The sequence below is a fragment of the Diadema antillarum genome, unplaced genomic scaffold, assembly GCF_040938485.1.
Source record: "Diadema antillarum isolate AM-2024a unplaced genomic scaffold, OU_Dant_1.0 seq00000059_RagTag, whole genome shotgun sequence".
NCBI classification, from domain to species: Eukaryota; Metazoa; Echinodermata; class Echinoidea; order Diadematoida; family Diadematidae; genus Diadema; species Diadema antillarum.
In genome coordinates, this window is record NW_027271164.1 from 963,255 (window position 1) to 978,935 (window position 15,681).

The 15,681-nt window shown below is 40.2% G+C and overlaps 2 protein-coding genes and 3 non-coding genes across 5 annotated transcripts in view; 1 reads left to right on the forward strand and 4 right to left on the reverse strand.

Annotated features, from left to right (window-relative positions):
- Window positions 1-1,749: 1,749 nt before the first annotated feature.
- Window positions 1,750-12,952, reverse strand: LOC139725747 (large ribosomal subunit protein uL4A-like). Its single transcript, XM_071636829.1, has 8 exons — window positions 12,885-12,952; window positions 8,493-8,670; window positions 7,420-7,665; window positions 6,175-6,299; window positions 5,783-5,912; window positions 4,677-4,833; window positions 3,769-4,015; window positions 1,750-1,982 (listed from the first exon to the last, which is right to left on the reverse strand). The coding sequence occupies exons 1-8, from the start codon at window positions 12,885-12,887 to the stop codon at window positions 1,917-1,919; spliced, it is 1,152 nt and encodes a 383-aa protein (XP_071492930.1). The 5' UTR covers window positions 12,888-12,952; the 3' UTR covers window positions 1,750-1,916.
- LOC139725825 (small nucleolar RNA SNORD18) lies at window positions 2,875-2,945 on the reverse strand. Its single transcript, XR_011710573.1, has one exon. It is a non-coding gene; the product is annotated as a small nucleolar RNA SNORD18 (small nucleolar RNA).
- LOC139725824 (small nucleolar RNA SNORD18) lies at window positions 6,709-6,779 on the reverse strand. Its single transcript, XR_011710572.1, has one exon. It is a non-coding gene; the product is annotated as a small nucleolar RNA SNORD18 (small nucleolar RNA).
- Window positions 7,871-7,941, reverse strand: LOC139725823 (small nucleolar RNA SNORD18). Its single transcript, XR_011710571.1, has one exon. It is a non-coding gene; the product is annotated as a small nucleolar RNA SNORD18 (small nucleolar RNA).
- A 2,240-nt stretch (window positions 12,953-15,192) lies between the features above and the next one.
- Window positions 15,193-15,681, forward strand: part of LOC139725786 (protein zwilch homolog) — a 79,535-nt gene continuing 79,046 nt past the window's right edge. Inside the window, exon 1 of the mRNA XM_071636867.1 lies at window positions 15,193-15,242. Coding sequence (XP_071492968.1) covers window positions 15,193-15,242 — 50 coding nt within the window. The remainder of the gene's footprint in view (window positions 15,243-15,681) is intronic.

A 15,681-nucleotide genomic window follows, 5' to 3' on the forward strand; every position in this document is an offset into this window, starting at 1 on the left:
GTTTGTCTTTTCAGAACGTACCTTCATCCTACAAACTCGTATATGCTCAGAGAGAATTTTGCAAGCATATGACTTTGGGATAGATACCACAGTAGTACAAATGTTAATTGTTTAAAGTAGATATGACCAGGGTATTATGACAGTAGTATGGAAGTGTATACCAAGTACAGTACATGTATTTGGAATAGACCCCCCTTCACAAAACACCATCCCACATATGCCCGAGACAAGAAGAGATTTGTGTGTGTGAAAGTCTGTGTGTGTGTGTGTGTGTGTATGTGTGTGTGTGTGTGTGTGTGTGTGTATTCATACACATGCCTTCATGTCACATGCGATACTAAGTCTGCAGAGTTCCTCTCTACCCACTTTGTACACTCCTGCTCTCAACACATTTCTCTCTCACAGCTCCTCCTTCCTCTCCTTCTCTCCCTCATACAATGTACTGTAAAGTGGATATTTTTGAGTGAGTAATTTTTCATGCTCGGCTGGGTAAGATGAATTTCGAGCGTTTTTAATTCCGAGGAATCGGGACATTAATTACCGCAACATGTAGCATGCAAACATATTTGTGTGCTTTTATTTTCAAGCTCCTGGTTGTGCGGAATTTGCAAAAATTTTCACTTTCACAGTACTCCTTGAAGCATGAGAATCTTCATGTGATATTTACTTCTCGTGTCATGTCATAAGATGTCTTTACTTTTACTTGATAGCATACATCATAACAAGTTTATTCTTAAATAGAAGCTCCAACAAAGCCCAATCTTACGAGACCTCTTTCACTACCAGCCTTTGTTTTGGGTGTACATGTATCACGACTTTACTGAGAGACATGTACAATAGTAATTTATCTCTTTTTGTCATTTTGTTTACTATTCTTTAACCCTAGATTGTAGAATTTCCCCCTTCTGTCAGTTCACCAATTTTGATAATGTTAATGTGTTGAAAATAAAGCAAAGGTCAAAGATACATGTATGTTCCATTGTGCAGACTATGCGAAGTCACTGCTTCACAGAACCAACACTCTCAAAAGATGTGCCCCTATAAAACTTGTAGTATGATCTACACCTGGACCCAATGGCAATGCAATACAAGCCTCATGTTTGCAGTAAGTTACAATATGTAGTAGCAAATTCAAACAGCACAATTCGTCACATGGCATTCCATGTAGAAACACACTAAAAGCAATGCCTTAGGCAAAAAGCCCAATGTTAAAGTCCATTGAAGCAAGATCTTTCAAAATCCTTACGGGAAATTCCATCCCGATGTTGTTTGTATGAGAACAGAAAAATTACAGAAGTAGATCTGTGAATATTTGGGGGAAAAAAATTATGAACTGCAAATTTTTGGACAGTATGACAAACTTTCTAAAGACATTTTCTTGGTATATAATAAGAGTCATATCTTTTTGCATGTCTTCCTCAGCGGATAAGTGCCATCTTGTGCCCAAAGTGAGAAAAATGAACATAAGTGAAAATTGTTGTGTGTAACAAAAGGAGAGCTGCTAAATACCTACATCACACAGTTGCCAATTGGTCTTACTCTCTTAACTTTTAAAATTCATAACTTCATAGAAGTGTCTAATTTGTTTCCAACAAATTTCACTGATTCACTTCTCTTGATTTTTCTGTTTTCATACAAAGCAACACAATATCAAGATGGAATTTCCTTTGAATGATTCTTGCTTCGAACAAACATTACACTCCTTCCACACATTTACACCACGTCAGGAAAATACCACGCAATGCCCAATTGTTTGCCTTTGTAAGCCTTGCAAATTTATTGGATGTTCTCTCAGAAAATGTTCACCTCATGTGATAGCAGTGAGGTTTGATCTGGCATCAAGGCCATATCTGACACAGCGCACAGTGGGGATTACACAGGGTCATGGTTTGGTGTGCCACAGCTGGGTTGGTAAGTTACTTCTTTCCCTTGCCCTTTGCAGTCTTGTCCTTCCCTTTTCCCTTGGCTGCCTTCTTGGGGGCCTGCAGCACCAACAAGGAATGAAGAGAAATATCATGAGAAATAGCATAGAGACAATGTGACCATAACATCAATGTTGTTGCAAAGTAAACAGTAAACCAAGTGTGCACTCAATGGCTCTCCTGATAGCAAACAGATCTTAAAAAATAAAAACAAACGAAAATGTGCTGCACGGAGTATTCAGGGCCAATGAAGACAGAGCACACAATTATATCCCTTGGAATGGCATAAAAGAGCTTGAGAATGAAATCAAAGAGATTGAGGATAACGATATAAGTCAGGCACCACAAGAGTGTAGTCATCCCATCTAAATCAGTAATGCAAAATATACTTTCAAAAGCCTGAAGTCAACCTTTTACTGAGAAGCAGCATAATGTCAGACAGGTTAATGTGTTCCATCTGAGCTTTTAGTACCCCTTTCAGTACCTCCTCTGGCTTGAGCCAGGCCCGAGCTAAGTCATAAAATTTTGAATTTATGAATGGGTTTGTCCAAAGCCGCCCACGCCAGGAGTGGGCTATTTTGGCGCTGCTGAAGCTAGCATCAGGAGCGGGCCAGGCTCGGGTCTGGTGCCGATCGAAGAGTTTATGAACGATAACAGTGCCAGGCTCTGGCCAAAATTCCCTGTACGGTCAAAGGTCACAATTACCTGGCCATGCCCTCCGCCGCAGCACGCATTCAGTTACCATGGTAGTTATCCATTACGCGGCTGAGTTCTTGAATGGATCATCGTTAAAGTAGCGCGGCTCTGCTATAGTTACTGAACACAATTTTTACTGCTCCGCGCGGGCCATATTAGCTCGGGCCAGGAGCTAGCCAAAAATGCGCAAGTTACTGAATGGGTATAACTCCCATTAACTCATGCAGACCACAGTAATTCAAACTAACAGCATGCCAAGATCAGAACTTCAGTGTTATCATGGTAAGTCAATAACACGGACCTGAAGTGGATACATCGTCATCTCTAGGCATTCAGATAATTCAGATTCATATGAACTGGAGTAATCAAAGTTGATGGCATGGCCCACTACACATGTCATATCATGGCACGTAATCAATGCCAAAAAAATCTGGTGTATCTCTTTCTAGCCATTTAAAGGTATCTGAATGAAACGAGAATATATGAAAAATAACAAAAGGTAAAAAACAAAACAAAACAAAATGCAAAAGCCTTGCTATATGTTACTAAATGATCACTCTTGTCTTTCGTGTTTATGACTGAACATATCTCAAAGCATTCCTGACGTGGGAAGTTTAACTCTTTATGTGCCATGGTAGAAACCCCCTGTGTGCCACATTATTCTGAGACACCAAAGTAGTCATGCTTTTAAAAAACATTGTTTTTTTTTTAAAATCTATGTAACTTCTACAGATTTCTGTTAAGCTAGACATGCAGTGAGCGAAGTTGTAGAGAAAATACCAAGCTTTGCTTTGATGAAAATTGTATGACAAATCAATGATTGTTTTCCTTTGAAATGACCAATAGTTACATTACTGTAAAGGCATGACTTTGGCACACAAAACAGTAACAGAAACTTAGAATTTACACGCAAATCTCTAAAGGAAAGCCGCTTGATAGTCAATCACCACATAAAATGCAAGCTATATGTGAGACGAACAGAAGCTCGAGAAAAGCTTTCATTGTACTGTGGCATTTGGCGTTTAATCTATTGATTTGGGCGGGTTTGTGGGTTTCAGCAGAATATGCGAAGTTGGCACGTCGTCGACCGAATCGAACGTGGCACATAAAGAGTTAAGCAGGATGTTTATTAAGCCAAACCACCACCTACCTCCCTCTTCTGGTCTACGACTTCCTGGCGCTTTGCCTTGGCACGCTCTTCAGCCAGCTTGGCGTTGCGCTTGGAGGTCTTGGCATAGGGGTTCAGCTTGAACATGACGCGAGCGTTCTTGAGCGGGTTCTTCTTGAGAACCTTGCGTTTGTTGGCTGTCGTGTTGACCGGTCTGAGCTGGCGACGGATCTCCTGAGACCTCAGCAAGCGACGCAGGTCAGTGTTGGTCATCTTGGGCATGGGGAGGCTAGGGAGAAAAGAGTCGCTTTGTTCTTTATCATCAACTAACAGCAGACCTGATCCTTAAATACAAATATGAATAATCAATTTCTTGTGGAAATGCGAAACCAAGTTTTATTTTGAAACATATCAGAACTAAATACACTCCTTTAAATATCTTTACCTTCTAATGCATATTTCATGACTGCATGACTGAATGTAGCATTTAAACTAGTTCTTACATTTATCAATTCTAATAAATGCATAAACTTGGATAATGCTCCAAAGCTTTAAACAGAATTATCGTTAGTTTCCGTGACATATATTTTATGAATAACACTCAAACTAGTTCACCGAAGAGAGGGATGTCTGTAAAGCGTTCACTCGGGCTGGCAGAATAAAATCTTAAATCAGTTTGCAGAAAGTTCAGTATCACCTGGAAATAATCCACTGTGTGTAAAGTTTTTGAGTGAATCATGCTACGCTTTTTACAGATCCTGCAAGATTTCAATATGTACATCTAGTACTACTGGGTTATCGTATAACAACTGTATTCTAATGCCTCATGTACTGAATGTAGTTCAGTAGCAGATACAATAATTGCGCTTTATGCCGACGTTGTGACTGTAAAATACACTGCAATAAAATCATTTATTGTGTCTGTCCACATTCGACAATGGATGTCTTACTTGTAGTTTGTCTTCTCCGTGGAAGGCTTCTTCCATGTGCCGTAGAGACCGTCCAGCTTGCGGAAGGCAGACTCGGTCCAGATGCAGAACCTGCCGACGTGGCCTCCAGGAGCAAGCCTCAGGAGGTTCAGTCTGGACACGTTGAGGAGGGTGACACCTGGGAGCCAAGAAGACAAGAGGTGATGCTAACAAGAAGACAGGAGGTGATGCTAACAAGAATAGATCAATTTCTACCATGGTGCGTCAATGTTGCAGGATCACAGACATTCATAATTCAAAATCAGGGAGATTCTTAACAGCTTTCATTTCAGTAGCTACATAAAAAATTCCCAGATCAGGGAGGTTTTATATTCTTTTCTCAGGACTTGACGAAAAATTAACTTTTCAGGAAGCCTCCAGCAAATCGGGCTTAGCAGGTGTAATCTCATTTCGATAGGATCAAAAATACAACAAAAACAAACAGGACTGCAGGTTCTCTATACATATGACATATCATAGGTTATCAAACGTAACAAGTTCTCCAGCTTCGAAAATTGGTTGAGACAGCTACGACATCCCCCATCCTTCAAGGAATTATAGTTGTATGTGAAGGTAACAACTAACACTGGTAGTTCAGGTTCAAAATAGTTTTGTATCGACTAGACTCCTTAAATGAAAAGAAAATGCAGAATAGTGTAAGAGTACAGACTGTATACGCCGAATATTTCGCGAGGTTTTTATTTTCGCGAATTTCGCGTGTCAGGTGCTATTTGCGAAATTAAAAACACGCAAACATATTGACTCTGATCCCGATGTGAAAGTGACGTACGCGCGTACACTTCTCAGTTCAGTACAAGACTCCACGAACGCACATTTAACCACTCGCAAAATCATCGGGAATTCCCGATTCGCAAAAATTTACACTCGCGAAATATATGGCATATACAGCATTTGCATCTCACAGCACCAGAGATCCTTCTTGTGGCACTCTGCCTCTACACAGCCAGTCCTCAAACCAGTTTAGCAGGCTCTAACCTTCTCTGACCTCTGTCCCAGCCATTTTTTTTTTTTCCTCCATTGGGATTCCCACCTGGGAGAAGAGTAATCCAGTCACTGTGTGTACTAACCTGGGATGTTCCTGAAGGCCCTTGTGATGCCGTTGTCTTGATCGTAGATGACGAGGGGACCCAGACGGCGCACGTATCTCCTGTTCCTCATCTTTCCCTTCCCTGCACGCATGCGCCGTGACTTGTAGACCTGATCAAAAATCATAAGAAGGCTGAACACTTGCATGCGATACGAATGACTGATCACATGCCAGGACTGCTATCATACATATACGTAGTCTTGCAATGCTTACACATAATGATTCAAGTAATTTAATCAATTTGTCATAGATGTGTAATTAGATGTTTTGCATGTTAATACCTCAACAGGAGATGGATACTCAATTAATATTGATGGGGGACTACATCCCTCCTTCATACTAGACTCATGACTGCAAAATCTAACCACCCACCTTCTTGATGTCTTCCCACGCCTTGAAGCGCTTGAGGAAGTACACGGCTTCCTTGGTCTTCTTGAAGTCTTGGACCTTGTCGCTGACCACAAGGGGTACTTCTGGGGTTCCCATGATCATGTGTCCTGTAGTCACACAGATTAAGGTTGAGGCACAAGTAAATATCATATCATATGGCAATTACAAATAACATTGTCCCGGCAAGAAACAAATCAAATGAATATTTGCATACTCAAAATTTCCCTTTGCTACATTACCCCCTCTGATATTTCTCATGTAACTCACATTTAATCAATGAGTATTCTTAGTATTTTGATTTAATTTTTCTCTAGCAGGTGACCAGAATACAGGAATATGTTTTGGTTGATCAAAACCAATAACAATTTTCTGCATTTGTTTAAAAATAGTGGAATTCCTCAATTGTATTTGGTGTTCTTACAGTTTTGATAAAGCAAACGTGAAATCATAATCAAAAGAGCATGACACACAGCTGAATTCACCAACAAGTGGAAATTTGAAACAAAATTGTGTGCACAGATCAGAACTTCAGTGTTATCATGGTTCATCAGAAACACGGACCTGAAGTGAATGTATCATCCTCTCTTGGCACACTAAGGAGTACTTGTACAAGTCCCTTTATTTCTTCATGAATTTGCAGGGGTCACATTATTATACTCTTGAATTGGTGTTTGTCTGAATAGATCCTGAAGTAACAGAAAAAGATCTGAAAATTCTAGACTTCAAAGGTGGTGCATTAGTCAACACCACAATACATGTATCAACCAATCATGTCAAAACATATCACAATAAGCCACTGCACGTGACCGAGGTATCTACATACAAACCATATTGGCTATCAATAGATTTCTTCTTCTACAACATAATCTCCTACTTGCAATGAAATAGATGATACTCTCATCCTGACCCTTGACTCTCACTGGATTTTCATCATCATTATTAGAATATTGTTAAGTTACAATTTACACACATTCCAAATGTGACAGTTTTTACAAGGCACTTCAGCAAATAACTGTAATAAGTATAGCATATATTGTAACAATTTTAACCAGATGTTTAACCATATCTGTAATTATATTCTGCAAATATATATTGTCAGGCAGTGGTCTGACACACTTCCTAAAAAGATATAAGATGTGATCACAATCACATTCTGTAAGTATTTCAGTATATCAAATGACACTAAGATTTCCCAAAAAACACTTGGAAAAACTTGTGAACACGTACCCTTGGACATGACGAGGGCGGGGACTGCTGAGGCAGCGAGGGCGGAGCAGAGGGCAAAGCGTTTCTGCTGGATGTTGGTGCGGCAGTGCCAGCGGCGCCAGATCTTGGTGGGGGCAAACATCCGTCCACCTCGGCACATATTGCCGAAGGCTCCCTGGCCGGAGCGGTGGGTACCACCACCCCTGACTCGGGGGATACGGGCCACAGCGCGGCCGGTACCCCAGGACTCAGCACTGGTTTGGTGACCTGAAATCCATTACATAATTTCCTTTTGTTACACAACAACCAAGTAAACACTTGACTTTTTTCCTTGTATTGATAGCAAATCTGAAAAACAAGTGAGATTTATCATTAAAAATCAAAGACAGACATAATTCACATACAGAATTCATGTGCAAATATATCCTGTAAGCATTTCTAGCACAATAACAGGGATACTCTGTAGAATGCATAAATCAGTACTTCACTAAAATCAAGGTCATTCAGAAACACGGACCATGAAGTGGAGTATCATCACAGCACAGCATCACAAAATAAAGTTGCTGGTAAACAACAACAAAACTGGTCACACAACTTTTTTTATTCTGTCCTGATTTGATGACAACACCTTGCCTTCTCCAACAAAAAACTCAAACAAACTAAACAACCCAACTTCTCACATAGACTAGACGGTTATAATACCCATTAAGTCCTAAATGAAAATTAACTCATATAATAATAAAAACTGACAAACTTTACAAAGCCACAGCAGTTGAGTTGGTTCTACCTAGTTATACACTGTGACTATTTGACTCTTATTTAAATCCCCTATTCATGTGGCACAAATAGTCAAGTACACGAGAGTTTACGTCAATTGCTTAAACATGCAAGTCTATTAAGTCTGGGTTCCAAAGACTGAATAACAAACTTTTGTGCAATGCTCCATCATTCAGTTTACCCTAACTTTATTTAATGAGAAAATTATGATGATGATTAACAAAAACCAAATGGACTGGATGTCTGACTGCAGCTTCCTAATCTTAACAGTAAGTACAAAGTAAATAGCCAAGCTCTACTCCATCTACAGTACATACCAGCGATCTTCTTGACAGCATACGGCTGGCGGCTGTTCTTCCTCATGTTGGTGTGGGCATAGTTGACTATGTCTGGCCTGATGGGGGCCCTGAACACAGCTGGGAGGGTGACATTGGTTCCACTGACCTCGTTCTTCTCATTGTACACTGTGACAAGTGGTCTTGCTGCTGCAACAGCCTAGAATACAAAGAGAAATAAAAAATGATCTTCACTATCACAAAGCAACATCAGTGCTTGCTGTACCAAAATAGAACATATAAGAAATGCCAGGGTACCCACTGTGTCACACCAAGTTGTTCTACTATTACAAGTACTTGTAAAACATAACGTGATGTGAAGATGTGTTCATTGTTGGAACTGCATATAATGATTAGTCCTTGCAAGAACTTACATACAATGCAGATCTTTCCTGGATTTCAAATAAAGGATGAACATGTGTTCACAACCTGATTAAATCTCTGAACAGAGCTGTACAGGAATAATATGTCTTGCCAGTAAACTATGCCATGTTCATGCATGATACTATCCTATTCCCTATTTGCTCTGAAGTATATAGAAAACTCCTTCAAGTTGGCAATCAAGGGCAGGGTTTACTAGAGGCCACGCACAATCATGACCTGGAAAGATACTTACAGATATCTCAGGTTACAGAAATGTATGGTTCCGTGTTTTAGCCTCTCTAAACTATGCCACTGTGAACAAACTATGACCACCAGTTAGCATCTAAGTTCTGAAATACTGTAAAAGTCAATATTTTCATGTGATTGATTTTTTGCACTGAGCGACTCTAAAACATATCCGTGCCCCGTGGGTTCTTGTTCGTGCTGCCCCAATTGTCAACCAATTCAAAATGTGCACAGAAAATTGTGAAGATATTTACGCGGGTTTTAGAATTCGCACTAGCCAGAAGTAGCACACAATTGATGAAAATTAAAGGACAAGTTCACCTTCATAAACATAAGGATTGAGAAAATGCAACAATATTAGTAGAACACATCAGTGAAAGTTTGAGGAAAATTGGATAATCGATGCAAAAGTTATGAATTTTTTAAATTTTTGTGTTGGAACCGCTGGATGAGGAGACTACTGCAGCTTGTGAGTCATATGCGTACAACAGTACAAAGAAAATATAAAAGAAAATTCAACATATTTTCACTTTTTTCGCATAATAAAAGAGCAATTGACTTGCCTCTTTCTAAAGGCAGGGGGAATAATATTACCCATAACATTTATCGGTAACGAGTCAGGGGAATGTGTACTTTTTTCAAAAGATGGAATTTTGTGAAATTCTCTTTATATTTTCCTTATATTGTTGTACGCATGTGACATCTAAGTTATTCATACACTGCAGTAGTCTTCTCATCCAGCGGGTACTGCACAAAAACTTCAAAAATTCATAACTTTTGAACGGATTGTGTGATTTTCCTCAAACTTTCAATGATGTGTTCTACTAATATTGCTACATTCTCTCAATCCTTATGTTTATGAAGGTGAACTTGTCCTTTAATGAAGACATGTACTGTGAAAATGTTTGCATTTACACAGTAATGGCCATACTTAGGTGGGTCAGCTTATCACACTGAACAGTCAGTGTGTCCATTTTGGCAAATAGACATCTCTACCATACATATTGCAAAATGCATGCAGAAATCACGAGCACCACCAATGTGACCAATTCGCTTCTTGCTCACTACTCCCTAGTGAAGGCTGTAAACGAATGTGCGTTAGGCCCAATCAAAGATAGTAGAGATAACAAGATACGAAGGCGCGCGATAAAAATGGACACAAATTGGCTACCCTACATGATGATACAAAAGAGAGCTAAGTACAAACTCAGTACACCTAGGAACATCATTCATTTCCAAAGGTAGTGGTATTTTTACAGTATTATCTTAAAAAGATTTAAAAATTATAGTCGTAGCTATTTTTCGATTAAGGGAATTATTTTGAAGAACGAGATTTTAAAGTAATAAGGATTATTTCGTGGAGGTAAAAATTTGGCAACAACATGATCTCACAATCAAAGACGCTTGATAAACAACAATATCTTCAAAGACATCGCGTCTCAGGCAAAGATGCACATAACCTGAGACGCGCTGTCCCTGAAGCCGCTGCTGTTGTTTATCAAGTGTCAAGACAGCGCGTCTCAGGTGACGTGCGTAATACGCATGAGGACCGCCACTGTCCATTAGTTTTGTACAGGATTAGCGCGCACTTTCGTGTCTTATTAGTTAAGCCTCTTTGGGCCCAATCTTAAAGTTAAATTAGCCAGCCACTGAGAGTCGGATCCAGAATAAGCTGGCATCCAGAACACTATTCTCAGTATCTGCCGAACGTACAGCGTACAGGCTACTATATCTTATGGCCAGTTAGTTTGCAATAATGATGTGTGTGTCGCCTCGCATCCCTAAACCTCTCAATTGCTGGAATAGGAACTCTGGAGACCAGTTTCGCATCCACGTAGGCCTAGACCCTTCTATAATATGCGACGTGTCACACTTCGTTACGTCAAGAAATCTTCGCTCTCAGTCCACACTTCTGTTGTACTCCCCCAGAATATCAACACAATTTTACGGTGCAAGATCTTTTCAACTAACAGCAGCAGAGTTACGGAACAAATTATTATCATTATTACTATTATTTATAGTCCTGCGCTTTTCCCACAAGGCCCAAAGCACTTACAATCAATTCAAAACATATACGACAGTATGTGTAATTGGATAAAATGTTACAGCTACAAACTAGTTGCTACTAAAAAGATGTGTTTTCAAGGCTTTTTTGAAAACACTGACTGATGGAGACTGTCTAACCTTAAGTGGTAAATTGTTCCAGTGCTTTGAAGCAGACACAGTAAACAGGGCTGCCAACCTTGAGTGAGAGTTTGGCGTGAGACACTGTGAGAGAGCGGAGCGACCTCCTGGCAAGCGCCTGGCGGCCTGCTGTGCGGCCGTACATACATACGTACTACGTACACAGTCAATGTATGTAAAGCGCGCGATGTAAAGCACACGTCATAGCCATACATGTACAGTAATTTGCCAGTACAAGCTACGCTCACGTGGTATAGGTAGAAACCAATCATAATCCAATAGCTCGTCTTTGTGCGCGAACCGAAAACGATTATTATTGGTTAAGCTTTACACGTACCCACGCGGGAAAATCTCGAAATTATGGGCTTGGGCATATCGATATTCGGAATATCAGAGAATTTAGAGATATAATAATTGTTGTAGTCATGTAAATTCCATTTTGGGGGTTTAGTGTGAGATTTCGTTTATCAGAGTGAGACAGTCAAAATTGGTTGAATTGCGCGAGTCTCACGCTCAATGCGTGAGAGTTGGCAGCCCTGCAGTAAATGTCCCATCATTATTATGAAGTTAAATTTAGGGCTCGAATAACTTTCTAGTACTTTAGTCAATAAACATAAGTGTATCGATATAGAGGGTAATTGTATGGAGCATTTGGCTTGCCATAGACATTCGTGCGGTCATTTTTCAAACGAAGGCGGCGATGAATTAGGGAGCGCTGCAAAGAAGCGGAGGAAACCAGAAAACAGGAGGAAACAGTGGAAGAGGCGAGTCAAAATATTTACTGAATAATCCTGTATATATTTTTTCCAGATTGGTTTGAAAACCAAGCTGGAAAAAATAATAACCATTTTTATGCGGGGGGGAACTGGGTCGAAGTTGCGTTCAACCAAAATTATTGAAACCGTCGCAATAGCGTATGTATCAATGGTGTCTAAGAAGCAAAAAAACTGGCCCAGCAAATGTCATTACTATAAATGAGAAGTTTTTCGTGGAATTAGACATAACTGTGTTACTTGTCAGTCAATAGCACTAGCAGTGCACCTAACTTGAAATCACCCACCGTCTGTACAATGTCAATGGACAATACAAATGACAATGTTTCGATTGTTTGTTGCTGCCGTCACTTTTCGTCTCGTCTCCTCTCTCTCGTCTCTATTCCCAATTTCTATTAGCTCCTTCCTTCCATGCAGAGACCTTAATCTATTTTTTGTCATATGCGCTATACAAATACGATTTATTACTATTATTCTTCTTCCAACACAACATTCCGTACTCCCGTATCAAAGCGGTAAGCTACTGTATGTTTTACGAGCACGTGCAGCTTCCTACCTACGCTATGCCTCTATGTAATCAGCCCTTCGCACGCGCACTGTACGGTGTGTGCGACCATGCACACCATGACTGCATAGCCTCTGAATGTATGTCTTCGTGGCGAAAATGAATGAAGCAGATATATATTCAATCACTGATTTAAGGAACTTTGCCTTTCAGAACGCACGTAATTAATATGCTTTTTATGAATGATGTATTCTGTTCAACTTTTAATGTGATGTTCTACTTATTTGATTCAAGTTTTCTTACCATATTGACTGTTTTTTGCCGGCAGTCTCTGCACGAAATTGTCACGCGAGCTGCCACAGGCGAAAAGATCGTCCAGAACGAAATTCAGTGATAAGTCGGAAAGGACTGGAACTATATTACACAATTTTTATTTTAAGCCTTAAAATTGTATTCTAGAGTCATATAACAAAATCATCAATAAATTTCTAAACTAATTTTGGATTTGAATAGCATTTTTCTTCTTGAATAACGAAATTGACTGGAATATCTTTTGAACTATTTTCTTAAAAAAGTAAACGCATAGATTCTAGGCGGTAAACAGTCTGCGCAGCACGATTGGGTATGATAATTCATATATTTCTGTCCACCGACACAAAGTCCGCGTACATGAATAGGTTGAGTGATAACGAATATCCGCTGCTTGTATCGTCAGTAGCTGTTATGGACAGGTGGTCAACAGCCTGACCCGCAGTACTGTACAGGGGCCGGGGGGGGGGGGGCTGGGGGGCTGCAGCCCCCCCCCCCACTTTTGGATCGTGAAAAAAAAAAGAAGGAAAGGGGAAAAATCAGGGGAAAAGTCACACTACCCGAATTTCTCACAAAAAGTGTGCTTCAGATCGCTTTATCTTGATTTTAAAAACGCAAAAGCTCCGTCGAGTGGGGGGGGGGGGAGGGGGGGGGGGGAGGGGGGGGGGTGACCTTGAGACACTCCCCCCCGGCTGCCCAGCCCCCCCCCCCCCCCAAACTGAAAAACGTTCCCGCGGCCCCTGCTGTAGGCCCTAATCAAGTACCTATTAAAGAAGAAATCTATGCCTTTTTTTAAATCAATTTAATAAGAAAAAGCAAAAAATCTCTTCAGAACACTGCAAAAATAATAAATAATAATCAATAATCAAATAATCGGCTAAGAAATAAGAAAGTTATGACATTTTAGAATTTCAAAACTTTTCGGAAAACACTTCTTAATCAGTCATCATGCCACGATCAGCAAGTTGATGATGTCATGCTCACAATTTCTTATTCATTTCATAAAGAAATAACAAAAATCTCATATTTCAACTATATTCAATTATATACAACTTGACTTCATCAACTCGCTTATTTGAATCTTCATGAGGACTGTATACATATGGTCAAAAATTGTTTTCTGAAAAATTGTGAAATTTCAAAATGTCAGGCTTTCTTTATTTTTTATCTAATTTTTTGTCATTTTTGCAAGTTTGTAGGGAATTCTTTTCCCTATGCTTTTCCAGGTTAGTTATTTTTGGAGTGGATTTCCTCTTTAATTGATATTGCGATATGATCACTCATAGTAGGCCTTACGGCGTGCCAGTTACCATTTGATAGCATTTTAGCATCTCACGATTATGATTTTACTGATCAAAATATTAAACAGAAGTCATTACATCGTATTTTTCAGTCAAAATATAGCACCCAAGAAACACGTACGTATACTGCATCCGTGAAAAGGAAGAAGAAGTTAAAGGAGGAGTAAAGGAAAAGAATGAAAAATGAAAAAGGAGAATTAAAAGAAGGAAGCAAGATGTAGATGAAGAAAAAAAATAGGAAAGGACTGCATCAAGAAAAGAAGAGAGAGGAAAGAGAAGGAAGACAAGAATCAGTTAAAGCAGATAGTTAAATAGAATTAACCTTTAGTGAAAAAAAATCCCGAGTGGCATGATCCAGAGGCATAAATAATTCAAGATCCAAGTATCCAAGTATCCAAGTATCCAAGTATCTAAGTACAGTATCAAGTATCCAACCCCGGACCCCTTTCTTCTTCTTTCTGTACTGTGCAGATACCACAGTACTCGTACACTTTGAATGGAAGTTATCATTTCAGCGCTTGCGCTACTCGCTTCGTACTTTTGAGCTGCGCACACAAATATATTGTTACAGTGAAGAGCATCTACACCCGCGCGAAATTTGGGTTCTTGCTTTTAGGCGACGGTGCTGTAATCAGCGAGAGCCGCTGCGACGGAGCCCCTAGACCGGCCCTTTACCGACCCGCGACCGACCGGTAGACCACGCACTGCCTACCGACTACCGGCAACATCTGAACATCGACGACAGTAATTATACTCTATCTAAGTAAACCTGCACCAATTGCTGTGAACTGATGAGCAACGTCATCAAGGCCCAAGGGTCTACGTCTGATCCAGTATATTTCGCCTTCCAAGTGGGAGGAATTATAAAGAGTAATTTAAACGAGTAATTTTTGTAGGCCCAATCTACAAACAATCAATTTCCGAGCGAGGAAGCGGTATCGCGGTAAGGACACGACAAGCAGGGCACTTCACTTGCGATCGGTGGGGTAAAAATCTTAGTGATGGAAGCAGTGAAGCAGAATATTGAGGAGCTTCTTGAAGTTTTACAAAGGTACGTGTAACAAAAGGAATGCAATCGTAATATTTATACAGCCAAACATCTCCATGACCATATACTGACACTGCCCCACTGCACTGGTCATGGTGGTAAAGCCGTGATGTGAGAGAAGAGCCATCAAAACTTTTTTTTTTCTTTTTAAACTGAGTAGCAGTAGCAGTAGGCCTACAAATTGTAACCGCACCAGCAACGCGACCCCAACACGTACCAAGTTGGGTTACTATCTATGTTACAGCGCCCCGCGAAGGGGTTACAGTACTCAGTACTAGTCACATAGGCCTAAATGTGTCTAGTAAACTACAGTGTATGACTAGATCTAGATCTAACCGCAGCAGCGACCCCATACGGACAAATACGTATCGTAAAGGGTTACAGCGCCCCGCGACGGGGTTAGGCTAGATCTAGACTAGAGTCTATGTCTATGACCAAGCGT

Excerpts from the sequence above, each read along its gene's own strand:
- LOC139725747 (XM_071636829.1), bottom strand. Across the intron at positions 6,300-7,419 it reads CGCCCTCGTCATGTCCAAGG|GACACATGATCATGGGAACC; the intron begins GTACGTGTTCAC and ends GTGTGACTACAG. Across the intron at positions 1,983-3,768 it reads TCGTAGACCAGAAGAGGGAG|GCCCCCAAGAAGGCAGCCAA; the intron begins GTAGGTGGTGGT and ends TTGGTGCTGCAG.